The following is a 27,786-nucleotide window of genomic DNA, read 5'->3' on the forward strand; positions in this document are numbered from 1 at the left end:
GATAGAACTGAAGTTATGACTAATCCCAGTAAACATTTCCCACTCTATATTTGCATATAAAATAGACTGCAATTCCCTGGTACCATTACTTTTTTTTCTTCTTAAGCAAAAGTAATTTACTATTAAATATTTAAAGAATCAAAATAAAAATAACTTCTAAATATGCAAATTACTTATACAGATGGCAACTGCTACACATCTCAAAGGAGAGTTTTAACTTTGATACTTTAAAAAAAATAAGGATATAAAGCAACCTATACAAAAAGTTATGCCCAAATAAGACTTGATTTGAAACAAGACTACTTTAATATCAATATATCTAAGACATCTGTAAACATCTCATATTTGATATCAAATTAATTCAACTACAATCACAAAACATTTGCATTCAGTACTTTGAGATACATCCTTAAATAGCTTTTGTTTCCCTCCCCGCCGACCACAATTTAGGACCTTGTTGAACAGTTTCAATATGCTGTTTTTGTGTGTGCCATCATTATATTGCTGTATGTAGATCGATACAGTGAATGATAACCACAGGCGGAACTGTAGAAGCCTATATAATATTTGTAATTTGTACTTATGACATATGACTTCTAATTCTGATAGTTCCAACTAGGCAAATACAGAGAATGTAATAAATATCCTTTTATTTCTTCCTCTTTGTTTATTCCTGCTTCCTTCTTTCTTCCCACCACAAATATATAGTCTTGAGTTATAAATGAAAATACATACAAATATCAAAAACAAACTATGGTTACATAATGGGAAACATGGAGGGAAGGGATAAATCAGGAGCTTGGGATTAACAAACACACACTACTATATACAAAAGAGATAAGCATCAAGGACCTACTGTATAGCACATGGAATGCTACTCAATATTCTGTGACAGCCTATACAGGAAAAGAATCCGATATAAAGAATATGTGCATATGTTTAACTCAGTCACTTTATTGTGCACCTGAAACTAACACAATGTTCTAAATCAACTATACTCCAAAATTTTTTTAAAAAAACAATTAAAAAATTTTAAAGAAACTGAAGAAAATATACCTTTCTTCCTAGTTAGGACTTCCAACAGCAGAAAGATATCTGATGTTGGAAATTTAGTGACAATACCAAGGTTGATCCAAACATATGTACACTGTTTTCAGTTTCAATATTTTAGGACACCAGCAAAAGTGAATCCTGATGGCCAAAAGGAGACTATGTACCTCCCCAAGTAAACGACTTATTTCCTTCTAACCAACACTGGCATTGGGAATAAAACTGGCAGGACAAAGTACTGGAAAGTGGCTGCAGGTGCCCCAGACTCAAATCTATAGATATATTTAGAGAAAAGTGGAGAAAGCTGGCTACTCAAGATGAAAGGCCTCAGAAGGCCTCTGTCAAAAGACATCACCTTGTGATCACAAAGGATTAAAATCAAAATAAACATCTTCGCTGGTGCAAATGGTACTGACAAAAATCGGGTCTATAATCTGAGTTTTTCCACCTATACGTGTTTGATTTGATCCAAGGTAAGCTGCAAACAAAAAATGAATAACATTAGAAAGTACAAATCAGCTTAAGGGTCAGGGTGAATAAAAAATCTGAGAACACAATATGTTTCTCCTTTTTAATTCCTTTAGAAACACAATCAACTCTAAATATTTTTAACCTCAAGTTTTCCACAAGAATCTGTTGTAATGGGTATCATTCATGTATCTACCACAAAGATCTGATAGTAAGATGCTCTAGCCAAATCTTAGATAGTTGGTCAATTCTTTACAAGTTATTTGTTTCCTGATGATCTTTCTGTGCCAATGTCTGAAACAAAAACATACAATTTTTCATGAGACATATGAAATTCTTAATAAAAGAATTACATAAAATTCATGTAAATTTAGCACAACTGGGCATTTCTAAATTTTACTACTGAAAGTTTTAATAAAGATATAAATCTTAGAAAATATAACTTCTGACACAATCTATTGGAAAATTTTGAACAAGAAAATGTTTCTGGAAAATAAATATGAAAGAAAACAAAATGTATTAAATTAAAACTATAGTTTAACGTGCTTTAAAGCTAGCTATATATGTCCTCTATTAAAACAGAGCATGACAAATACTTGTTCATTTTATAAACAACCAAAGAGGTTAAAAGCAATTTGAAGTGTTCCCACACAATCTGAAAATAGGTTTCCAATAATTGAATCCAAAATTCTTGAAATCATAAAAATCATAATAAGAAAGTTTTAGGGTCAAATATAATAGAAGTATAATTTATTCTTAACAAAAACAAAAAGCTTTTAAGCATTCTGATAGTTAAACTTCTTCAGTGCATTAATCCTCTAATAACAGTTTCAGTCAAGGGGATGTTGTGAGGTCAGGTTTAAATTTTTTTTAATTCATATTCTCTTTAAATATAACCTGCCTTTAGGCAGCATCAATTCTCCAAGACTCAAAACATTTCACAGGTTCATATTTTTACTTTAGTTTTGTTTTTTGTATCTAGTGCAAACACACATGAAGGGCAGAACATTAATTTAATGAAATTTATTCCAGTAAAAACATTCTTATCAGTAGGTAAAAAAAAAATGCTAAACAAAAGTTAAACAATCAGTGATGGCTTACCAACTCCAAAAATTCTATTTCTGATTGGAGAGCATCATAAACACTTTGCATGTCATCTTCCTTATAAAGTTCTAATTCTTTTTTAAGTCTGTTTTAAAGGAAAAATTCACTCGAGTAATTAGTTCAGCAATAAATTTCATAATAATTCTTTATTAAATGAATAGTGGCAGATTTGTAGCTTCTATCATCACAATTTTAAGTTAAAATTAAAGAAATTGGAAAGAGATTTCAATTCTCTATAATTCTAGTCATTAAAATTAGTCTAGCAAAAATAATTAAAGGAATAAGAATTTGAAAGAAGAAAGAAGAAATAAAGCTACCTAATTTTCGGGTGATTTAAAAACATACTTCGAAAACCCAAGAATCAGTGATAAAACCAACTCAAATAATAAAACAATTCAGTAGGGTGACAAGATATAAAATTAGCAAACAAAAATAAGTAGCCTTCATTGTCACCAGTTATTTGAATAAATTCAAATTCAAATAACTAACTTGAATTTCTTATGGATGGCTTGCTTAGTTGCTCAGTTGTGTCTGACTTTGCAATCCTTTGGACTATAGCTCACCAGGCTCCTCTGTCCATGGGATTTTTTCAGATAAGAATCCTGGAGTGGGTTGCCATTTTCTCCTTCAGGGTTTTTCATGAATAGGACATCAGAAAAATGGTTACTATCCCCAGTTAAATAAAATTTTATTTGATCCTAAGAAAAAATACTAATACTTTTTCCCCTGGTGCTGGGTGGATTGATTCTAAAGTTCATATAGTAAAAGAAGAGAACAGTCTAGAAAAAATCTTAAATTTTTTTTTCAAGAAAGTTCTAAAAAAAAAAGAGAAAACGAAGAAGGATAACTAGCTCTATGAGATACTAGATCATACCATTAATCCTTCAAAATTAAAAGAGTACAGTACTGACATAAAAATAAAGCAGTGGGACACAGAAGATAGAAATAGCTTAAGAAACAAATGGACATTTAGCATATGCTAAAAGAGCCACCTAAACTGTAAAAAGAAAAGAAGATGGACTTTTTAATAAGCTGTGTTAGAATAACTAGAGAGCTATCTGCTATGTGACAATAAATGGACTGTCAAAGCTAAAACTGCCTCTTTATCTCACAGCACATATCAAAATACACTCTAACTGGATCAAAGATTTAAGCTCAAGAATAATAAAACTATGTAAGGACAAAGTGAAAGAATAGGGAAATTCCTTTATAAGTTGATACTGTTCAAGAACTTTCTCACTATGGTTCAAGATATAAATGAAATAGAAAAGTATTCAATTTAATTTAAAAAACTGCACAGCAAACCACGTGAGTAGAGTAGAAAGATGAATGACAATCTTAAAGAAAATACTTGCCACATACATCACTGATAAAAGTCTAATCTCTCTAATATGTAAAGGAAATTTATAATCAAGGGGAAAAAAGACCAAAGGCTGATTAAAAAATGGGGAAGTCATAAAAAGTGAGTTCACAGAAAAAGTATAAAAATCATTCCTAAACATATGAAAAGTGCTCAATATTACTCATAATAAAGACTTGAAAATTTACTACACAGGGATATCATGTCTCATCTATCAGATTGGTAAAACTCCAAAAACTTGATGACACATTTTTTTCATAAGCTGTGGGTAAACAGGTGTACTCAAACATTGATAGGGGAATTTAAAATGGTTAAACTTCAAAGGAGAAGAATTTGGTAGTATCTAACAAAACTACAGTTATATTTTTCCTTTGACTTCACTATTCACCACCAGTAATACACCCTGTAAGTACAAAACAATATATGCACAAAGTTATTACTGCATTATTATTTGTAATCACCAAATATTGTAAACAACCTGTGTCCATTCTTAAAAGATGGGTTGAGTAAACTATAGCACATCCATATAATGGAGTATTACATAGTATAAAAAATGAAGATAAAAAGAAACATAGAAAGATGAACCAGAAACTAACAAAGTTGATCACCTACAGCAGTGAGTGAAAATGGGGTGGAATAAATAAGGAATAAAATGAAACTCATCTGCATGTATCTTTTTTTATATACTTTTGACTTTTGAACCATGATGATTATTTACATACTTGACAAATAATAAAGTTCAGAAAAAGAACCATAAAGTTTAACACAAAATGACAGCTGAATTAAACACAAACAGAACAAAATAAATCTGTTTTTCAAACTAATAATCACAGATAAAAATTAAAAAGAACTCAAGTAATTTTCAAAAATAATAGTCTATATACCCACAGTGAGATATGTTGTAAGGCAGTAAGAATTACAAAGGAATCTTAAATTTTACTACTTTTGTTGTTAGTGAGGGTACACAGCTAGTTATTCTAAAATTATTTTAGAAAGTTGTAGGAAATGGATAATTACATTAACATTGTTACAAACCAGAGTTTTCACTAGGAAAAGGAAGATGTACATAGAAAATGGATGTAGGGAAAAAAAAACCTGTCATTTTGGATTTGAATGGAAGAAATCAGTATAAAAATTTATGATTTAAAAAAAATGGTATTTTTATTTCTGTCCATTTAAAGTACTCAGAAGCAACAACACCCAGTAGTAATGAGCACATCTAGCATGCTAATCTTAGTTTCTAAAACCAGTACCAACAAAAGATACCAGGACTCCTTGAAATAACTTGTCCCAGGGCTGAGGCAGGTAATATTCAAGGTGAGCCTAGAATATTTTGTTGCACAAGAAGAAAGGAAATCGACCAAAAACTGATGGAAACATGTCCAAAGACACAGAAATTTAGTTCAAGGGACTGCCTATATCCAAATCTGGGACAATTCGAGCATCAAAGATAATGATAATAATGTATTTATAACACACGACATAAAAAGAAATTCATGAGTCCAGTCCACAGAAAATCTTAAAAAGGAGAAATTAAAAGAATGGGGTAACAGGAAGAGGAACCTCTGTCTTTTTTCCCCAGAATTTTATTAGCTAACAAATGAAGAAAAATTCCATTATTAGAAAGTTGCCACTTTCCAACCACCTACGTAATAATTGACTCGGGGAAGCAACATTAGTGGACGCTAAAATGACTGCATGAAAAGTTACTGGGAAAAAGGCTATCCACAAGGTCTGAGTCATCCCCTATATCATTTAGTAAATACTCATGGAAAAGACTATTTTCTCATTGGAGTAACCTGGAAGACACAATCTTACCTAAGCACAAACCTAACTGAAAATGAAACAAAAGTGGCATTATATGCCTTCTGATGCAATGTTCTGAGGACACAGTCTTACTTATATATTATCCTTGTCCCAAATTATTTAACCTGAATCTAATATCTAAGGAACAAATGAGTCTAAATTGAGGGACATTCTACAGTGGCTTATACTCTTAAACAATTTGATTAAAAAATGGGCAGAGGATTTGAACAGACATTTTTTCCAAAGAAGACATATGAATGGCTAACAGGGAAACGAGAAGATGCACAACATACTAATCAATTATAAGTCAAAAAAAATTTTTTTAAGTAGAGGAAGCTTTTAGATTAAAAGAGATTTAAAATATCAGCTGCTTGTCATGTGTGGACCTTATTTGGAACTTAATTTACACAAACAAAATAATGACATTTACAAATAATTGGAAATTTGAACACTGACAATATTTGATGAATCGTTATTTGTTGTCAATTACCTTATGTGTAATAATAGATTTTAGTTATACTTTTAAAGTACTTTTTTACAGGGACATAATAAGATAATAATACATATGATTTGTTTCAAGTAATACAAGAGAAAAATGAGAAGAGACATAGATTAAATAATACTGGCCATAAATTGATAATTCCTAAAGTGACCACCTGTTAAGACCACCTGACCTGCCTCCTGGGAAATGTGTATGCAGGTCAAGAAGCAACAGTTAGAACTGGACATGGAACAACAGACTGGTTCCAAATCGGGAAAGGAGTACGTCAAGACTGTATATTGTCACCCTGCTTATTTAACTTACATGAGTACATCATGAGAAATACTGGGCTGAATGAAGCACACGCTGGAATCAAGATTGCTGGGAGAAATATCAATAACCTCAGATATGCAGATGACACCACCCTCATGGGAGAAAGTGAAGAAGAACTAAAGAGCCTCTTGATGAAAGTGAAAGAGGAGAGTGAAAAAGTTGGCTTAAAGCTCAACATTCAGAAAACTAAGATCATGGCATCCAGTCCCATCACTTCATGGCAACCAGATGGGGAAACAGTGAAGGACTTTACCTTTGGGAGCTCCAAAATCACTGCAGATGGTGATTGCAGCCATGAAATTTAAAAATCTTGCTCCTTGGAAGAAAAGCTATGAATAACCCAGATAGCATATTAAAAAGCAGAGACATTACTTTGCCAACAAAGGTCCGCCTAGTCAAGGCTATGGTTTTTCCAGTGGTCATGTATGGATGTGAGAGTTGGACTGTGAAGAAAACTGAGCACTGAAAAATTGATGCTTTTGAACCGTGGTGTTGGAGAAGACTCTTGAGAGTCCCTTGGACTGCAAGGAGATCCAACCAGTCCATCCTAAAGGAGATCAGTCCTGAACATTCATTAGAAGGACTGATGCTGAAGCTGAAAGTCCAACACTTTGGCCACCTGATGCAAAGAACTGACTCATTGGAAAAGACCCTGATGCTGGGAAAGACTGCAGGCAGGAGGAGTAGGGGACAACAACAGAGGATGAGATGGTTGGATGGCATCACCAACTCAATGGACATGAGTTTGAGTAGACTCTGGGAGTTGGTGATGGACAGGGAGGCCTGGCGTGCTGCAGTCGATGGGGTCACAAAAATTCGGACACAACTGCGAAACTAAACTGAACTGAAAGTTAAGTGATAATTACCTGGGACTCACTATATTTTACATTTTTACTTTTGTATATGCTCTAAATCTTCTATAATAAAACTTTAAAAAATAGAGTTTAACAAAGATAGTGGCCAAAAAGTCAACATACAAAAATATGTTATATTTCCATGCACCAGCAATAAAGAGAATACTGATGTCATTAAACAATTTACATTTAAAATTACAAGGTATCTAAAAATAAAACTCACAAGATTTTTATTAAAAGATTAAGACAAAAAAATCTGTATATTCTAAGTTTACAGATGAGAAATCTCAGCTTAATAAAGATGTAAAATCTCTCAAAAGAGACTGTAGGATGAGTGGAATCATAAGAGATTTTCATGGATATAAGCTGATTTGGAAATGTATATAAAAAAGCAATGGGTCAAGTACAGTCAAGATATTCTTGATGAAGACAAAGAAGGATAAAGGGAAGTGTTCTGCTTTAGATTAAGATTCATTATAAAGTAACAGTAGTTAAGTAGTTAAAAGTTAATAGCGTGCATTTAACAATAATTAAGACAGTTGTGAAAGAAATGAATGTTGACCAATTTAGCAGAATAGAAAACAGAATCTTAAAATAGATTCACAAATGTTATTCTGATTATTATTTTTAAATAAAAGACATGGTTTTGCAGATCATTAGAGAAAGGAGAAACCACTCAATAAATACTGCTCAGACAACTGGATACCATGTGGAGAAAAATAAAGCTATATCTTACTGTAGAATGTAAGCAAAAATTAGTTCCAAATAAACTAAAGACCTAAATGTGAAACACAAACCTTAAAAATTATTAAAGAAAATACAGGAGAATAACCTTCTGATCTAAGGTAGGGAAGAGTTCTTAAACAAGACACAAAAATGTTAACCACAGAAAGAAATGACTGATAATTTCAGTCACTGTAAAAGTAAGAAATATACCTAAGCACAAGAGTATGAAGAATACCAAAAACAAACAAAAAACTTCGTAAGTTGGGAGAGAGATTTTTAATGCATAAGAGGTCTGAAAATATAGCATTTAAGAGAATATAGATCACTGGGGAATTTGGTAATGTGCCAATGGAAGTATAAACTGGTTTAATCACTTTGATAGAAAGTTTGTTGCTACCTTGTAAAGTTCAACATTCACATGCCTTATACTCAGCAATTCCATCAGGCATATACCCTACAGAAGCTCTTGCTGTGTGCACCAGGATGATCAAAACAGCACTGTTTGCAAGAACAAAAACTGAAAACTCAAATGTGCATTAAAAAGAGAAAAAGCATATTCACATATCTATACTCAACAACACGGATGAATTTTAGAAACAAGTGAATAAAAAGCAAGTCCCGGACAGAATGATACCCTTTTTACATAACTCAAAAATAAGCAAAAATAACCAATATTTTGTTTTGGCAGGCATATAAATGACAGGTAGATTACATATATGAATACATGACATAAAGTTAGTAAATCATAAAGTAACAAAGAAAATTATATATAAGCAAGGAATGAATTAAGTAAGTCATACCACACACACACACACAAATGAAACAATCGAGGACAGCAATTACATCTGAGGCAAAGAAGGGAGTGTGGGTTAATGGAGGACCCCATAGCAAGATACTGGTGATGTTCTAGCCTAGTTCACAGGTCCTCACTATATTATTGTACTTAAGAACTAACACCTAGCTAGGGAAAAAACATAACAGTTATCAGAATGGATTGAGAAACAATACCTAATATATAAGAAGTTCACTGTGTTCTGAACTTGTAGGAATTTAACAGTGAATAAAAATTCTGAAGGAATGCTCAAGTTGGACAGAGAAAAAGTTAATGATTTGGAGCATTAGATGTTTACACAAGCATAAAATCCCTTGCAATAAATATTCTTAAAAAGTGTAAAGCTAAATGGAGAGGAACAATATACCACAGATGCTGCTATACAATGTTCATTTTAACATGTGTATACATGTTAAATACATGTATTTTCATGTATTTTCAAATACATACAGTGGTAGGGATCGTTCTTCCCACTATGCCGTCAATACTTGCCCTTTTTCACCTTTTCAGTTCAAATGGTTTGGTAAGAGCTCTCATGCCCACCAGAATTGGGTGGTGATTGGTTTCCATTTTAGTTAGTTAACAAGAAGGAGGAGAGACTACTGAAATTAAGGATGGCATTTAGGATGAATTATAGGAAGCATTTCACAATTCAGCATATAACCAAGTTGTAGAATTTAGATCTCACTTAAAGGAAAGCTTTAAAGGAGGCTGGATGCTGACGGTATGAATATTTATGTATTTGCAGCTAGGCTGGAGCTACATAATGGTGAGCAGATCTCATGCTTCAGTGCATAGACTGATTGTCTACAGGAGTCAAGAAGAGCTTCCTTCACCTACTGCACAGTAGCTAAGGGCAGTTTGCACTGGTTACTGTCTCCTTTCTCTGAATCATCAGATATTGATGAGGATGGGCCAACATTGTGATTTGCAACATTGCAAAATGTATGTTCCATGTAGTTTTTATAATTTCTTGCACCATTCCATTTTTTTCAGCTACCTCTAAGTGCCATGGAGAAGCCTTAACTAAAAGAACACTCTTTTTAGTTATAGAAATGTAAACAAATACTATTTAATTAGAAAGAAGGACAATTTTCACCCAAAGTCCTAGTACACAAATTCAAAGAGATTAAAATGTAGGTACACTTCATCTCAGGTCTTTTTCTTCCATATGATATTGATTATGTAATCTTGCCTTCTATTTTTTTCTTTTGCCTTATACTGTCATATTTATTTCCCCCAGTTAATTACATTTGCCAATTAATAACATTTAAGATAAATATATAGTAGTTTAAGTGGCTGTAACACAGTTAATTTAATCATTCATTTATAGTAGAGCATTTAAGTTCTTCCTATTTTTTTCTACCATAAATAAATTTCTATGAACACCTTTGTTCATAAAGCTTCCTCTGTGCTTTGGATTATTTTCCTTGGGATACAGCTAAGTGAAATTACTGCTTTAAATGGCATAAACATTTTAAAGATGTTTACAATAACTTGTATACATCAAATAGCATTCCAAATACAAGCAATATACATCAAATTGCATTCCAAATACGAGCAATATATACTGCCACAGCAATGAGTAAATTATCTCTGTACCACACTGTTGCCAATTTTCAGTATGGTCATCTAAGTATATCTTTCAAAATTTGATAAAAAATTGATATTCAGTAGTTTTAATCTGTACTTAAATGATAAGATGTATAACTGAATTACCTTGTCTTATTCACTTTGGTATCACTATAACTTGCAAAGTGTATTGGAAAAGCAAGTGTTTAATACATGCTTGGTTGGATAAATACATAAATTAAAGACTACTGATTTTTAGTGTTTTCTTGTTGACTTTTATCTGTTAATTTTTGATAAACTGTTACCCTTTGTTCATCACAAGTACTACAAATTTCTCCCAGATTATCATTCCATGTTGATGCCATTTCTGACATATGGAATTTTAGATCTAACATGTTAAGTCTATGAATCTTATCCTTTTTGGTTACCTTAATCACAATAGAGGTTTAATAAGCAATCCTTACTACTTTTCACTAGTTTTTCATGGTGTGACATTCTTAATATCATTTCTCTATAGTAATTCATATGAAAATTATTTCAGTGTCATTTAAACACTAAATACTCCATTTTAAAGATATATATGTCATGTTCTTTCATACACAGTTCATTTATGAGCATGGGTTTCAAAGTTGATTCTGTGAAAGTAGAATTTCAGTTTTCTAATTATGCATTCCTTCAGTCCAGGCCATCAGCAGACAGGTAGGAACCTTCACAGGTGGGTAAGTCTGAATTGATGAGATCTACTGAGAAGGAAGTAAAAGAGAGAGAGCTACAAGCATCTCCATTACTTCAAATCTTGATTTGGGTGGCTTAGGCATCTCCTTTCATCACATATTTTCTATCACCTTCCCCATCCCCACAACCAAAACGGGTTGTTTCTAAAGGTAAACATGTGAAAGTGAAAAAAAATGTGCATTATGATATCAAAGGGACAAATGAACTTTGGAAATGATTGTTATATATGGCTCATATAATAAGCAAAATTATTTCAAAGTTTGGGACATTTACAAACAGGCACATTTATATCATAATATAACATTTAAAATAATCAACTGACTTCTACCATAAAAATTCCCCTTGTATTTACTCGAAGCTTTAATAACTACAGTGTGTGCCAGGAATTCACGAAACAGGGGATTTCTATTAGCTTGAAGGCTACATAATCAATGCTGTAGAGGCACTTCTGTTAGTGAATAAATGATGAAGTTTTACCAGAAAAATGCAGAGTCAACAGAAATATTCAACAAAATACATAGCTAAGAATGATCTTGGAATTAAATAAGGATTTTCATATTTTATAAATGTTAAAAACTAAAGAGATGATAGGGGTTGGCTACAGATATCTAATTTTTGACTAGTATTTTCTAGAAACTTTAGAACTGAGATTTTGTTACACCTGTCTACTTAAGAGTTTATTACTGTTGATAATCAAGAGTACTGCAACGTAGACGTGCATTATTTCCTCAATAAACTAGATAACAATTCTTATTACTCTGCTAAATGATGTTACAGAAACACTTCCACAAGTATTTAGGGATACATTTATAAAAATGCTTCTAATTATGAATATTTAAGAACTTCCTCCCATCCATCAATGGGAGGAAGCTTACAAAATATTTCATCTTTATACATCAGCATTAAAAAGAATCAAGTTGATCAGTATGTATTAATGAGAAATATTTATGTTTTCTAAGTAATAAAGCAAACTACAGACCAATGTTAAATGCACGTGTGTGTGCACACACACACACACAGACACACAGACTATAAACTCTGACAGGATGTGTGTCAAACTTTTAACAAGACATGAGAGAGGAGACTGATGTTTTACATTTTTTTAATGTCTAAACTTTTTTTATTTAATCAACAGAGTCTACTCTCATAACTTAAAACTATCTATTCATATTTGGTAAAATAAAAAATATATATATATGTAAATCTACATATTTATCTGTGTATTTTTCAGAGAGGTTAGAAGTATTCTAATATCATCATGTGCTTATACCTTCTATAAATCTAGGGACCATCAATGTGACCTCTATGACTAACTTAACTGGATGACATTTTCATTGAAGAGGCAACAGCATTGATTTATTACTTCATATAAATGCATTTAGTCTCTCAGTAGCAGGTATATATTAACTTTTGTGCAGTTTCCATTGCAAATATGCTCTTCACAAAACCACACTATCTTCAAATGCTAAGAAAGAAAATCCATGCTGTTGATTCTGCAGCTTCATTTCTGAAACAAACTTCCTGTTGTATTAAACCAGTACAAACATTGATTATAAAAAGTGTGAAACCATTCTAAGTGTTGTGGGTAAGAAAAAGCCCAAAATGTTTCAAGTTGTCTGGTATGTTACTATTTGGAGTAAATAAAAACTCATGATGAAGAATTATATTTTGGTGATCCTGGTGTTGATTAATAATAACAAATAATAGGTGTTGGAAGTTTGAAGGGGTCTATTCTTTGCTACCTGAATTCTGAGCATCTGAGAAATGAGGAAGGCAGAGGGAAGCCAAGATGGCATGTTTGCTGCTAACAGAGCAGACACTAGAGAATGTGGCTTATATCTACATGCAAAGGATTTACTACTAATACTGAACCCAGAATTAGACTAACCTAACTCACACCATGAAAGGCAGATGCCAAAAGCTTTCTCCCATGAAGTCCTACTACTGGAAAATTCAAGGGATAGAGGAGCAGAGTAGAACATACACCGTGAAGCAGGCCAGACTCCAAAGAGATAAGGCAAAGAAAGGAGCTGGTCTTCCGTTTATCCTTCCAAACTCAACAATCAGACTGAACCACTCCTCTCCACCTTAGAATAAGAAAGAAGAAGTTCTGGGGGGATGGCTAGGAGAGTTAAACCAGTAAAGTTTTTTCTACATAGAAGAAAACAATCAGGAGCGGGAAGAAGAATTCCATGTGGCTCTCCCAGTGGTTATTATATACCATGTCTTTGGGAAGAATATTGAAAATACATGAAGAACGTCTATCCTCTTTGTAGTAAAAGTTTTTTTTTAAAATGTAGATGTACTCACTGGAACAAATATTTATTAAACACTATGTGCCCTTGACTATGGTAGATGCAGACACCGACAGAAAAACAAACAAGAAGTAGAGGGAGTTCCCAGTTCAGTGAGAGAGACTGATACAGCTATCATTGAATACGATCAGTCATAGAACGGAATTACAATCTCTATGAACACAGAGAAGGAAACAGTAGAGGAATGCTTTCACATTTTATTATGCTCATTTATTCCTTCATTTATTTATTCAATACCTACTCTAGGCCAAGCTCTATACAAAGGTATTTGTATTAGACCATGAGTATACAACGGTAAACAATGTAGGTTAAGATCTTTCCCCTTATTGAGCATATGAGTGATGAGACAAACATGATTAAAATAAAGCACATAAATATGTAATTATAAAACGGATTCTGTGTTAGAAAGGAAAAAATACAGTGTGTTATTAGGAAAAATAACAGGTTATAAAAAGATCACAGGAAACCTTCCCTGAGGAAATAGTTCAGTTGAGATCTAAAGGATAAGGGAGAGGGGGGGCTTCCCTGGTAGCTCAGACAGTAAAGCGTCTGCCTACAATGCAGGAGACACGGGTTCGATCCCTGGGTCAGGGAGATCCCCTGGAGAAGGAAATGGCAACCCACTCCAGTGTTTTTGCCTGGAAAATCCCATGGACTGAGGATCCTGGTAGGCTACAGTCCATGGGGTCGCAAAGAGTCGGACATGACTGAGCGACTTCACTTTCACTTTCAAAGGATAAGGTATATTTCATCAGGTAGGAGACATAAAGCAAGGGACAATCTGTTAACCTGAGGAGAAAGAAAGGCATAGATAAAGGTCTTAGGTGGAAGAAAGTCCGGATTGCTTGAGGGAGCAGAGTGAGAAGGGAAACATCAGTCAGTCAGTTCAGTCACTAAATCGTGTCCAACTCTTTATGACCCCACGGACTATAGCATGCCAGGCTTCCCTGTCCATTACCAACTGCCTGAGCCTACTCATGTTCATTGTGTTGGTGATGCCATCCAACCATCTCATCCTCTGTCGTCCTCTTCTCCTCCTGCCTTCAATCTTTTCCAAGGAGTTAGCGCTTTGCATCAGGTGGCCAAAGTATTGGAGTTTCAGCTTCACCATCAGTCCTTCCAGTGAACATTCAGGACTGATTTCCTTTAGGATTGACTGGTTGGATCACCTTGCAGTCCAAGGGACTCTCAAGAGTCTTCTCCAACACCACAGTTCAAAAGCATCAATTCTTCAGCACTCAGCTTTCTTTATAGTCCAACTCTCACATCCACACATGACTACTGGAAAAACCAGAGCTTTGACTAGATGGAACTTTGTTGGTAACCATAGTTGGGAATAACATCTGGGAGGTGGTCATATACCATATTGTGACAAGTCATGAGCTTTAGGTTGTATTATGTTCATTATGAAGCCACAGATAATTTTAATAAGGGAAATTAAGCAGCTCAATTTACAATGCAATGGTAGCAAGAGTGGTTGAGGGAAAAGCAGAAAAGAGATTGTTACTGGGATCCAGGGAAGAGAGACGAGTGGCTAGAACTAGGATGTTAGCTGTGGAGAGAGAAGTGGGAGGATTCAAGAAATGTTTTGGAGGCAAAAGCAACGAAACTTGGTGACGGGCTGGGATAGGACGGAAATGATTTGTGAACACATCAAACACACTTGCTACGTTTCATGCCAAAAGCTCGGCCTCTCTGCACCAGTGCCAAATCGAATCATGAAGACAAGAGTTTTGGGTAAAGTAGAAAAGAATAGATTCATTGTTTTGCCAAGTAAAGGAGGATGCAGCAGACTCCTGCTCTTGAAAACTATGTGTCCCAATCTGGGAGGGTTTGACAAGGAGCTCTGTAGCAGGAGTTCAAGGGTGGGCAAAATTAGGGTATATGCAGGGCTTGCACTCTTTTACTTCCATTTAGAGTCTCCTAATCTTGAGGAGCTTCTCTGGTCCCTTTAATCTTGCCTCAAGTGGTTTCTTGGCTACTCCTCTCTTGATCAGCAACTGTTCAAACCTGTCCTTTGGAACTCAGGGAAGACCATGGAGGTTGGAGCCTTGCCTATAAGAAAAGAGGGATAAAAAGACTTCTGTGCCCAGGAGCCCCACAGGGTCCTTCTTGGTTTTACATTTTGGGTTTGAGCAATACCTAGGAAAAATGCCATGTGAGCTATGCCTTGAGGACTAAATCAGATTTTAGCTAATGGAAAAGAAAAAGAAATATACAGAGGTGTGAAGTCCTCGGGCATATTTGGAAATGCACAAATAGTACTCTGATGAGCTAGCAGAATACAGTAAGTGACAGAAATGCAGGGAGGTAATACAGGTTACGCTTTTGCTTTTGGTTGATTATATTACATTTTTGAAAGAGGTCAAAGAGAAGAGTGAAAAAGCTGGCTTAAAACTCAACACAAAAATCTAAGATCATGTAATCCAATCCCATCATGTCGTGGCAAATAGAAGGGAAAAAAGTGAAAGCAGTGACAGACTTTATTTTCTTGGACTCCAAAATTACTGTGGACAGTAACTGCAGTCATGAAATTAAAAGACACTTTATTCTTTGGAAGGAAAGCTATGACAAACCTAGACACAGTATTAAAAAGCAGAGATAACACTTTGCTGACAAAGGTCCATAACAGTCAAAGCTATGGTTTTTCCAGTAGTCATGCACGGATATGAAAGTTGGTCCATAAAGAAGGCTGAGCACCAAAGAATTGTTGCTTTTGAATTGTGGTATTGGAGAAGTCTCTTGAGAGTCTCTTGGACTGCAAGGAGACCAAGCCAGTCAATCTTACAGGAAATCAACCCTGAATATTGATTGGAAGAACTGTTGTTGAAGCAGAAGCTCCAATACTTTGGCCACTTGATGTGAAGAGTCGACTCAATGTAAAAGACCCTGATGATGAGAAAGATGGAAGGCAGGAGGAGAAGAGGGTAACACAGGATGAGATGGTTGGATGGCATCACCAACTCAATGGAAATGAATTTGAGCAAACTCTGGGAGACAGTGGAGGACAGAGGAGCCTGGCATGCTACAGTCCATGGGTTTGCAAAGAGTCAGACATGACTTAGCAACTGAACAATAACAACAATAATTAAATTGTCGAGAATTCAGTGAGATCTTAGGCAGGAGGGATTAATGACAGAGATTTGAAAATTATCTATAGATGATAACCAAAACTTTAGACCAAATGAGACAAGCTATGGAGAGGACAAAATAAGAATCCAATCAATAACTAACTTTCAGGAAGTCTCTGCATTAAAAGGACAGAAAAAAAAAATGAGAAAGAAGCTTGAAAGGCATGAAATCCATATGGATAATAAGAAGTACAGATGAAATCATAAGTAATTATACAAGCATAATTATGTATAATAATTTAGAGTATTTACTGTGTACTACATGCAGGTCAGGAAGCAACAGTTAGAACTGGACATGGAACAACAGACTGGTTCCAAATAGGAAAAGGAGTGTGTCAAGGCTGTATATTGTCACCTCGCTTATTTAACTTATATGCAGAGTACATCATGAAAAATGCTGGGCTGGAAGAAGCAAAAGCTGGAATCAAGACTGCTGGGAGAAATATCAATAACCTCAGATATGCAGATGACACCACCCTTATGGCAGAATGTGAAGAGGAACTAAAAAGCCTCTTTGATGAAAGTGAAAGAAGAAAGTGAAAAAGTTGGCTTAAAGCTCAATATTCAGAAAACTAAGATCATGGCATCTGGTCCCATTCCTTCATGGCAAATAGATGGGGAAACAGTGGAAACAGTGTCAGACTTTATTTTTTGGGGCTCCAAAATCACTGCAGATGGTGATTGCAGCCATGAAATTAAAAGACGCTTACTCCTTGGAAGGAAAGTTATGACCAACCTAGATAGCATATTAAAAAGTAGAGACATTACTTTGCCAACAAAGGTCTGTCTAGTCAAGGCTATGGTTTTTCCAGTGGTCAGGTATGGATGTGACAGTTGGACCGTGAAGAAAGTTGAGCGCTGAAGAATTGATGCTTTTGAACTGTGGTGTTGGAGAAGACTCTTGAGAGTCCCTTGGACTGCAAGGAGATCCAACCAGTCCATCTTAAAGGAGATCAGTCCTGGGTGTTCATTGGAAGGACTGATGCTGAAGCTGAAACTCCAGTACTTTGGCCACCTCATGAGAAGAGTTGACTCATTGGAAAAGACGCTGATGTTGGGAGGGATTGGGGGCAGGAGGAGAAGGGGATGACAGAGGATGAGATGGCTGGATGGCATCACTGACTCGATGGACATGAGTTTGAGTAAACTCCGAGAGTTGGTGATGGACAGGGAGGCCTGGCATGCTGAGATTCATGGGGTCGCAAAGAGTCGGACATGACTGAGAGACTGAACTGAACTGAAGCACTGCTTTAAGGGCTTTATATATATATACACATATATGTATGTATATATACATATACACACATATATTAAGTCATTTAATTTTTATTATAATCTTGTGAGGTGGTTGCTATTATTAACTTCATTTGATAGATGTAGAGAATGAATCACAGACATGTTAAATTGCTTGTCTGGGGTCACCAACCTAGTAAATAGCAAAGCTGGGATTCAAAGGGTTTGTAACCTTAATCTCTATGCTTATCGCCTCTCAAGACCCTGAGGTTTATCACTTCTGTCCTCCCCAGACTATGTGAAAAACACTAGCTTGATCAGTTATAAAGTTCTCAGGGATGCTTCTTAGAAATTAATCCAACCTCTGGTTTAGGTGTTAATCATAGCAATATTCTGTAAATCAGTTGCCTTAACATGTGTTAATTAATGATCCCATTCTCTTCACAACAGAATCTTTTAAATAAACAAATATCTTATAATTTATAAACAGGGAAAGATTAACTAAAGAGATCATTAAAATATTGTGAATATAAAGTACTGCTTCTCTTCATTAACGGATGGCATTAAGTTGAGTCCAACAAACAACCTGAACATGGCAGATTAACTTTAAAAAACTTTACCTTTATAATCATTATAAAAGAATTTCAATAATACAGACAGAATAAAATAGGTATCAAAACTTTTCTAATTATAAAAAGCAGAAACAATAAGCTCATAGAAAAGAAGTATTAATTTTTTGCAATTGCTTTCTTACAGGTTAAAGTTTAATAAAAGTAGAAGTGCCATGATAAAAACCTTAAAATAAGACTGGTTCTGAACTGGGGACTGTTGTGCCCACCTGCCTCTGCCTGGGGGACACGTGGTAATAATGGAGATGTCTGTGGTTTGTAACAACGGGGGGTGGGTAGTGCTGCTGGTATCTCGTTGGTAGAGACCAGGAAAGCTAATAAACATCTTACACTGCATGGGACAGCTCTCCCACACACAATATCCTGGCCCCAAATCTCCACAGTGCCAAGTCTGAGAAACCCTGCTATCAAAACAGAATCTATACCAACAGCAGTTAAACCGGAAAATTTAAGATGAAGGTCATTACTATAGGATTCAGTACACATTTGAACACAGAAATGAAAAAGATTCTATTATAAAATTTAGGGGTAAAATCAACTTAATTTTGGTCTTAGTGATGTTCAATAAATGTCATATCATTTCTTGCTACCATTATTAGCTCCTTGTTATTTCACTATTTATAAGACTGATGGCGCTCTTTTTCAAAATCTCTATACTTAGTACTTTGACTCTGCTCTTCACACTTGAAATCATTTTTATGGAACATACCAGAAGGGAAACTAAGCTACACATTTTAAAGAATTTAAAGTGGAAACTGATAAACACTGGCATTTCATTCAGTAACTGCTAAAATACAAAGTTTGAACTAGGCATATTAACTGATGTCTTTTTCTATACAAATTTCCTGTGTCACCATCTCTGAAGGAAAAGGCCCTCTTAACAGACTTTGAGTGTTTAATTTTAACCCAAGGAAAACTTTTATGACTGAGGGATAAACCCACAAAACTGGAGTTCATACTGGAAGCCTTTACACTATGAACTATAATGATACCAGTGGGCATGAACATTTTTAAAAGCGTAAAAAAAATCAGTGAGCAGACTGTCATTACAGAAACTCATTCTGTATCAAACATATCACCCAAGAGATTGATATTTCATGCTTATAAAACGTAACATAAAATTAAATTGCAAATATTTTCTCACAATCTACTAAAATTATGGCTTAAGGCAATACACTGCTAATATGAAGCATTTGTTCAGCTCTAGTGGACATATTTCCTGTATGATTTATGTGAAAGAAGACTTCATATGCCTCTTCATAGATTCAGTAATGAGGTTTCTGTTTCTTACATGAAACGTAGAAAGTATAAGGAAGCTCTTTAAAATTAAGCCAGCAAATGTTAACACTGAATTATTAATAAATAATAATGAAATTAATAAACTGGGGGAGATGTTCTCCTTTGGTCATTTCAGACCTCAGCCATTCTTTCATTATCCAAATACACAGAAAACACCTAAATATTCCATAGAGAAAATACATTTTCAATCTTTAGGCACAAAACCAGAAGGACAGACTTCAAGTAAAGTAGTAGACTGTGATTTCCTCCCATGAAATCTAGAAGGACCAAAAAAGGTAACTTCAGTCATTTCACTCCAAAAACTTAGGGGTAATAGAAAAAAGAGTTGTGGAAACGATTCTACATTTTATCTTTCAGGATGTGAATAACTCAAGAGTTCTTGAGGAATAGGAAAAGATAAGACTGATTTCAATATTATCAACCTGATACAATTTAAAACTTATGTGTTTTTAGCCAGTAAAGCATTTGCTTATTAACATATTTCAGAATACACATAGAAGGAAATAACATCTTAAATGATCTTGAAATTATTATACATTTGGCTTTATGCTGAAATCTACTTAACAACTTGAAAAATTACCAGACTTTATATCAAAGTATAATAGGCAATTCTTACCTTAAGCATTCAGCATCATTTTGAGGTTTTTCACTGATTTTTATTTTTTCTGCCTCTAGATATTTAGTAGTACAAATGGCTCCATTTTTTTTATCTTCAAAACCTAAACAATTAATAAAATTCTTACACTCTTTAAAAAATTAAATATAAAGGTTATCTTTCTTCATTCATAAAAACAATGCTCTAAATTTTGGTGTTTCATGTAAAATACATATACGAATGCTTTTTATTTTTCTACTTAAATGTAGCAATTAAAGACACAAAAAAAGATCTTAAATTTTATGAAATTAAAAATAACCAGATTCAACACTTAATCAATTTAGTGCTTTACCTATTCCTTTTTCACATCAATAAAATTCCCTTTTTACATCACCTATATCTCAATGAGTAAATACATTTTGAAAGAATAATATTAACTTATAATAGAGAAGACTCTTGTGAGCCCCTTGGACTGCAAGGAGATCAAACCAGTCAATCCCAAAAGAAATCAACCCTGAATATTCACTGGAATGACTGATGCTGAAGATGAAACTTCAATACTTTGGCCACCTGATATGAACTGACTCATTGGAAAAGACCCTGATGCTGGGAAAGACTGAAGGCAAAAGGAGAAGGGGGCACCAGAGGATGAGATAGACAGATATCATCACTGGCTCAATGAACATGAATTTAGTGGACTCCAGAAGATGGTGAAGGATAGGAGGGCCTAGTGTGCTACAGTCCATGGTGTCACAAAGAGTTGGACACAACAACTTAGCAACTGAACAACAAACGATGGGTATATAACTATTCATCAGCAAAGTAACTCATATATATAATACCTTTAAGCTTCCTCTGCAAAGTAAATAATTCTTGTATTAATTCACTCTTTTGTTTTTGAAGTTCATTTAACAGGTCATTATCATGTTCCATTGACTTCATTTCTAGAAATAAATATGCAAAAAAAAAAACCCCGTATTTTAACTGTTTTTGGCTTTGCCTAATGTCTGTCAAGAATGATTAACTTTTTCTTGCGTAGTAAAAATGTAAGCAATGTATGGTCAATATACTTTTGGGAGTACTGCTTAACAATATTAGATCTTCCAATCCATCAGCTTGGGATGACTTTCCCTTTATTTAGGTCTTCTTTCTTTCAACAATGTTTTTTGTAGTTTTTATATACAAGTCTTAAACTGTTGTTAAATGTGTTTTACTCTTTTTTGATTGCAAATTGAATGTTAATTTACAAATTGTCCATTTGGCTTGTGTATATTGATCTAATAACCTGCCACCTTGCTGAACTTGTTTATTAGCTCAAATAGTTTTCCTATGGATTCCTTAGGATTTCTATACACAAGATCATGCTATGTTCAAATAGAGATAGTTTTACTACTTCATTTCCAATCTAGATGTCTTATATTTTTTTCTTGCCTGACTGCCCAGGCTAAAATCTCTAGTAAAATGCTGAATATAAGTATTAGGAATGGATGAATATTTCATCTTTTCCTGATTTTAGATGAGAAATTCTCATTCTTCCATCATAAATAACATTCACCAGGGTTTTTCATAGATACTCTTCATCAGATTGAGAATGGTCCCTTTTATGTCTAGTTTATTGACTGTGTTTATCATGAAAGGATGTTGGATCTTGCCAAGTAGTTTTTTGAATTTTTTATTATATCTTTTATTTCTATTATATTCATGGTCTTGAATATTTTTATAATATCAATTTTAAAAGTCTTTCTCTGTGAATTTCATTATCTCTATGATTTCTGGAGATGTTTCTGTTGACCTAATTTCCTTTTTGGCATGAGATACAATTCCTTTTTCATAGATATAGTGATTTTTGGTTGGATACTAGACATTTTGCTTACTATTTTGTTGATGTTTGAATTTGCTCTCTTCCCCTCAAGCATGTTGATACCTGCTATTTAGCATGCAGTTAGGTAACATAATTAGGTTCAAACCTTGCTTTTAAGATTTAGAGTGTGTCCAGAATAGCCTTAGGTCAAAGGCTAATTGAATCCTACTATTAAGGCAGGATTCTTCTGTTTAATGAGCTCTTTCTATTCTGAAAGGATGGAGCATGAATGTCTCTCAGTCCTGTGTGAGCTCACGGAATTGTTGAGCTTATGATTCCCTAGCAGTTTTTCTTTATTCAGTCTAGAGGATTTGCCCCTATGTAGGCAAAGTAATATATAGCCAAAGACTCAAAGCAACCTCTATGTAGATTTCTGGAGGTTCTGTCTATGCAGTTCTTTCCTCTCTGTACGTTGTCCTGAAAATTTCAGCTAACTCAGCCTCCCTGAACCCCAGTCTTTGTATCCTTGACTCAATCAGGCCACTATGTTTTGTTTAAGTTCCCTCTCTCTCTCCTGTTGTCAAAAAACTGCAACCAGGTAAAAGCTTAGGGTAATCATCCTTCATGCGTTTTCCTTCTCTTAGGAATCAGAGTCTTGGACAGTCTCTTGCCTCAATATCTAAAAATAGTTTTTAATACATTTTCTCTAGTTCTAGTTTTTGTATTGTGCTCCTTCCTGATCATAATATATATATATTCATATATATATATATACACATATATACATATATATTAGAACTTCCCAGATGTATGCCTATAAGATGTCCCATACTCTCTACCCAAAGCAACTTATCTCTGAGAGCCTCATTTTCTTCATTTATGAAATTAAGCTAATTAAAAAGTATAATCCCTATGTTTTAAGGGTTTAATTATGATCCAGGTAGCATTCTATGTAATTAAATATTATTTCACGAGTAATTACAACAATCTTGTTAAGGTCATTATCATTATCCTCCATCTTCATAAATGAAGAAACTGAAGCAATAAAACTTAAGCATCTTGTCCCAAATCACATATTACTCTCTGCTGGTTCTCCTCTTGCCCTCTTTGACATCTCTGTCTCATTATTCTCTTTCTTTCCTTAAATGCTATGCTTTTCCATTTTCTAACTTTGGTCTTTGCTACCCCTTTATGTTCCCTCTACATGTTCCCTTTGAATTATGTTAGCAACTTATCTGGAATCCCACAACTAATGTTCTAGCTTGATCTCTTGTAACAGTTTCACAACCAAATTTTAACCTGCTACTTGGGCATTTCTACCTGTTTATCCCATAGACATCTCCAACTAAAAACATCGAAACAAAACTTAAGTTTTTTTGTCCAGAAAAGGCTACAGTTCACCTCCATCTCTGCTCTTCCTCCTGGTACCATATTCTACACAATCTCTGAAGTTTGAAAACTGTGGTTCATGCTTGACTTTTGTTACATCTGTTTAGTCAGTGATACATCTGTCATGCTTCCTAAAAATCTCTTTGTCTTCTCCTCTCTTGCTAACTTCTATTTTTTCTTTAATAATTTCATTTATTTATGGCTGTACTGTGTCTCATCGTTGCATAGAGTTTTCTCTAGTTGCAGTGAGAGGGTGTTACTCTTAGTTGGGCAGGTTTCTCATTGTGGTGGCTTCTCTTTCTGCGCAGTACAAGCTCTAGGTCATGTGGGCTTCAGTAATTGAGGCACATGGGCTCAACAGTTGCAGAACAAGGGCTTAGCTGCTCTGCCGCATGTGGGATTTTTCCTAACCAGGGATCAAACCCGTGTCTCTCGCACTGACAGACGGATTCTTCACCACTGAGCCTCTCTTTGATGATTTCTTTAGTTCAGGATCTTATTACAGACTGCAATTACCTGCATACTAGCGTTTCTGAAATGGAATTCTCCCCACCCCACTGTGTAACAGTGTTTCCTAGTTTAAACTGTGTTGATGGTAAAATAAAGATCACAGCAACAATATCACCTATATAGTTTCTATCACAATGTACTATAAATATCTGCCTATATATTTCATCCCCCCACATTTTAGTTATACCTCCAGGACCTAGAAGGGTGCCTAATATATAACAGATTGTAAACAGAATTTGGTTATTAAATAAATGACCAATGATCATGTCACACCTACTTCTAAAGAACTTGAGACAGCTCACAGTAAAAGAGATATATAATTAAGATAAAAGTAAAAGAATAGCAATGCAATAACCCAATTTACTTATGAAAATGTAAAATTTCTGGAAAATTCATTAATTCAAAATAAGTTATCTTCATTAATGCCAGATAAATGAGATGGTACTATGTTTTCTACCCATTTTAAGAATGTTTGCCTGGTTTTCTAAGTCAGATATTTGAATCTTGACATTTTCTTTCATCAAGAGCTCTCGTTTCTTTGTTAATTCATATTCATTATTGAAATCTGTAATTTCCTTAATAAATTTTTCTTCCTCCTCTGTAACTCTTCTCTTTGTAGCCTCCTGAAAAATGGAAACAAAGGACCAAACATAGGTGTTAATTGCAACAATATTCTTCTTTAATGATTAAAATTCAATCATTTGGAAATACTGAGAATGAAACAGAAAATTATATTCCTGATACTAAAATGTTATATTCCTCCAGCAATATTAATTTTAAAAATTGAGGTTATTACATGATAACAACTAACTATTTTCATGTGAAAGATTTATCCTTAATATTTTAGGAGAATTACTGAGGTAGAAATTTTACCACCCATCATTATGTATGTGTCTGTTTGTGTATTAAACTTACAGCCATATATGCCATTTTGTCATTGCAAAATTGGTGATAAAATAACAAAATGATCAAAGTTGAAAATGAAAATCTATACTCAAAGGAATTACATTGCAACTGGATGGAAAAGAATTAAATGACCAAAGTTGAAAATGCAGGTCTACACTCAAAGGAATAACTGTCCTTTGAGTGTAAATTCCAAAAAAATCTTTTAAAATGTAGACAAGGTAAAATTACATGGTCGTTTCAAATATAGTTCTAAATAACAGTTTAAATTTCATAAAATATCAACATGAAGTAGAAATAAGAATTTCCAGAAACTTTAAACAATGCTAGAACCTAAAGTTTTTGACAATGGTAGGACCTAAACATTACTGTGTTTTCCAATTTTTTTCCAAGAAACAGAACTAATTAAGAGCTACAGCTGGAAACTTGCCATGCCATTCATAACCATTTGGTGGTTGATTCTGTTGATTCTGACTCTGGATATATATTTTTAAGTTTAAAATGTGTTTTTTTGAAAAGTCAATTAGTTACAGATTATATTCTTAAGCTGTTCTTGTCATTTAAAGCTACTGAGTCTGTTTGCTGTGATTTATGATAAAAAAAACAAACAAAATCTATCTTTGCTCCCACATCCATTAATTTGCCGCAAGTTTGAACCTCTGTGCCTTTCAAAAGCATTAAAACCAAGACCTTGAAGCCTGAGCAATTCAACTCAGTTTCAATGTTTCTTTTATGCTTATTACAATTGCAAATAATTTCTGTACTGCATCCTGACAATTTAATTCTTTCAAACTATATTACTCTACCAATTGGTTTAAAATAGCACTTAATAATTTTCCATATCTCAATAGGACTACCTGCCAATATGCATATGGATAATTTTTCTAAATGTACATCTAAGCATATTTTTATACAAATTTTTGATACAATTAGTAAAATAAACTTTTCCAAGTGGATGGAGACGTACAAAGGTTTGGAGAAGCATATTCCTTTGGTTTGTAATTTCATTGCACTGTCTCTCTAAGGCATTTTCGTGTGTTTTCAAAAGCTGTAAGAAGAAGGCTTTTTCAGAAAACTGCTGAACCTTTAAAGCAAAAAAAAAAGGGGGGGGAATCAGAATGAAACAATTAGACGTTTCAGGGTATCTTAATTAATAGAAGAGATCTGTATAGCATAAAATTTTTTATATCAACCTTTAAGATGCAAAATAAAATTCACATTAAACATCTTACTTTACATGCTCTATCTTAAATTATTTCATAAGTGCTTTACAATTTTTATAATCTCTTCCCCTAATAAAACTATAGGCGCATCAAGGGCAGAGAATGCATTTTTCCTGATATCTAGTACATTTGGTAGCTTAGGCACTAAGCTACTAAGCTATGACACACACTGAAATTTGCTTCAAGACAGCTTGTTTTAAAGAACAAGATTTTAGTCTTATTACTAGAAAATACGGATAAAGAAATCATGTATACAATATGACTAGTAAAATAATGAGATCAAATCTAGAAACCACAGGCAAAAATCCACTCCCATGACTATAGTTATACCCAATAAAACACAAATCTGTTAAAGTTCTCATATGGCTTTTGAGAACTCATTTTTTATTTTAGTACCTCATTTGGTTCTAACTAGCAAAAGATATAATAAACATTAATATTAGATATGTAACTGTTATTTCATTTGGGCTATAAAGAATAGCATCTCTTGAGACCATGAATATTGAAATGAAAGTCAGGAAGCTTTAATATGTAAAAGCTAAAAATGATGCCAGACTGGAAATAATCCTTCCACTACATTCAGTACTGGCCCTCATAAGAAAGCATCACTTCAAGTTTGGGGCTGTTCCCATCTCCACAGAGAAAAGAAAAAAGAAATAAATCCAAACTTAAGTTGCAGAAAGCAAGATTTATGTTAGCTATAAGAGCTTCTTCAAGGTGAGAGACAGGTTGTGAAATCTCTGTCCCAGAAGATATTGAATAGTAAAGAGCTAGGAATAGTCTGGTCCAGACCCAAAGGGTTGGCCTAAAAGACATTTTGAAATGATATGGCTAAAAAGCCCTACAAATACTGGCATTAAAAAAAAAACAGCTGAAATAAAACAGAAAATATGATCTTACATTTATATAATATCACAGCACATCTGCCAATACCTTCAGCACTTAGTGCTGATTCCATCAACTCTATCATCAATAAAGAAAGATTAGAAAGGTACAACTTACATGACCAAAGGGATTCAGAAATACTTTCAAAATTGGGGAGGGGAGAATGGGGCAGTTAATATTTTACTGTCTGAGAAGACAGAAATTAGAAAACATATGTCTTGATCTATAAAATCATATACAAACTGGTAACAATGGTGAGCAAAGCTATGATCATGAATTCTATCACATTTATTTCAAATAAGAAAATACTTCTAAGCTATTTAATATATATTATATAAATGAGAGTAAAATGAGTTCCAAAGAAGTTAATACCTTAACAAAGGTTATATAATTAATTAGGGGAAAACCCAGGACTAAAATTCAGTTCTTCTGACTTTACTGCTTCTAAATCATGGTTCTATTATGGAAATACTAGAACTATTTCACAGTAATATAAAGATACTTTTGGAACTAAAACAGGACTTCAGGCTTTGACAACAGTATAAGTTGAAA

General features: G+C 34.0%; 1 protein-coding gene across 1 annotated transcript in view; it reads right to left on the minus strand.

Annotated features, from left to right (window-relative positions):
• Window positions 1–1,770: 1,770 nt before the first annotated feature.
• The window catches only part of CCDC172 (coiled-coil domain containing 172), a 52,980-nt gene continuing 26,964 nt past the window's right edge, over window positions 1,771–27,786 (minus strand). The window contains exons 4-9 of the mRNA XM_043476622.1: window positions 26,094–26,210; window positions 24,681–24,846; window positions 21,366–21,467; window positions 20,545–20,647; window positions 2,620–2,707; window positions 1,771–1,812 (exon numbers count right to left, since the gene is read on the minus strand). Of these exons, the coding sequence (XP_043332557.1) occupies window positions 1,771–1,812; window positions 2,620–2,707; window positions 20,545–20,647; window positions 21,366–21,467; window positions 24,681–24,846; window positions 26,094–26,210 (618 nt within the window). The remainder of the gene's footprint in view (window positions 1,813–2,619; window positions 2,708–20,544; window positions 20,648–21,365; window positions 21,468–24,680; window positions 24,847–26,093; window positions 26,211–27,786) is intronic.

This window comes from Cervus canadensis, chromosome 8 (genome assembly GCF_019320065.1).
Source record: "Cervus canadensis isolate Bull #8, Minnesota chromosome 8, ASM1932006v1, whole genome shotgun sequence".
NCBI lineage: Eukaryota > Metazoa > Chordata > Mammalia > Artiodactyla > Cervidae > Cervus > Cervus canadensis.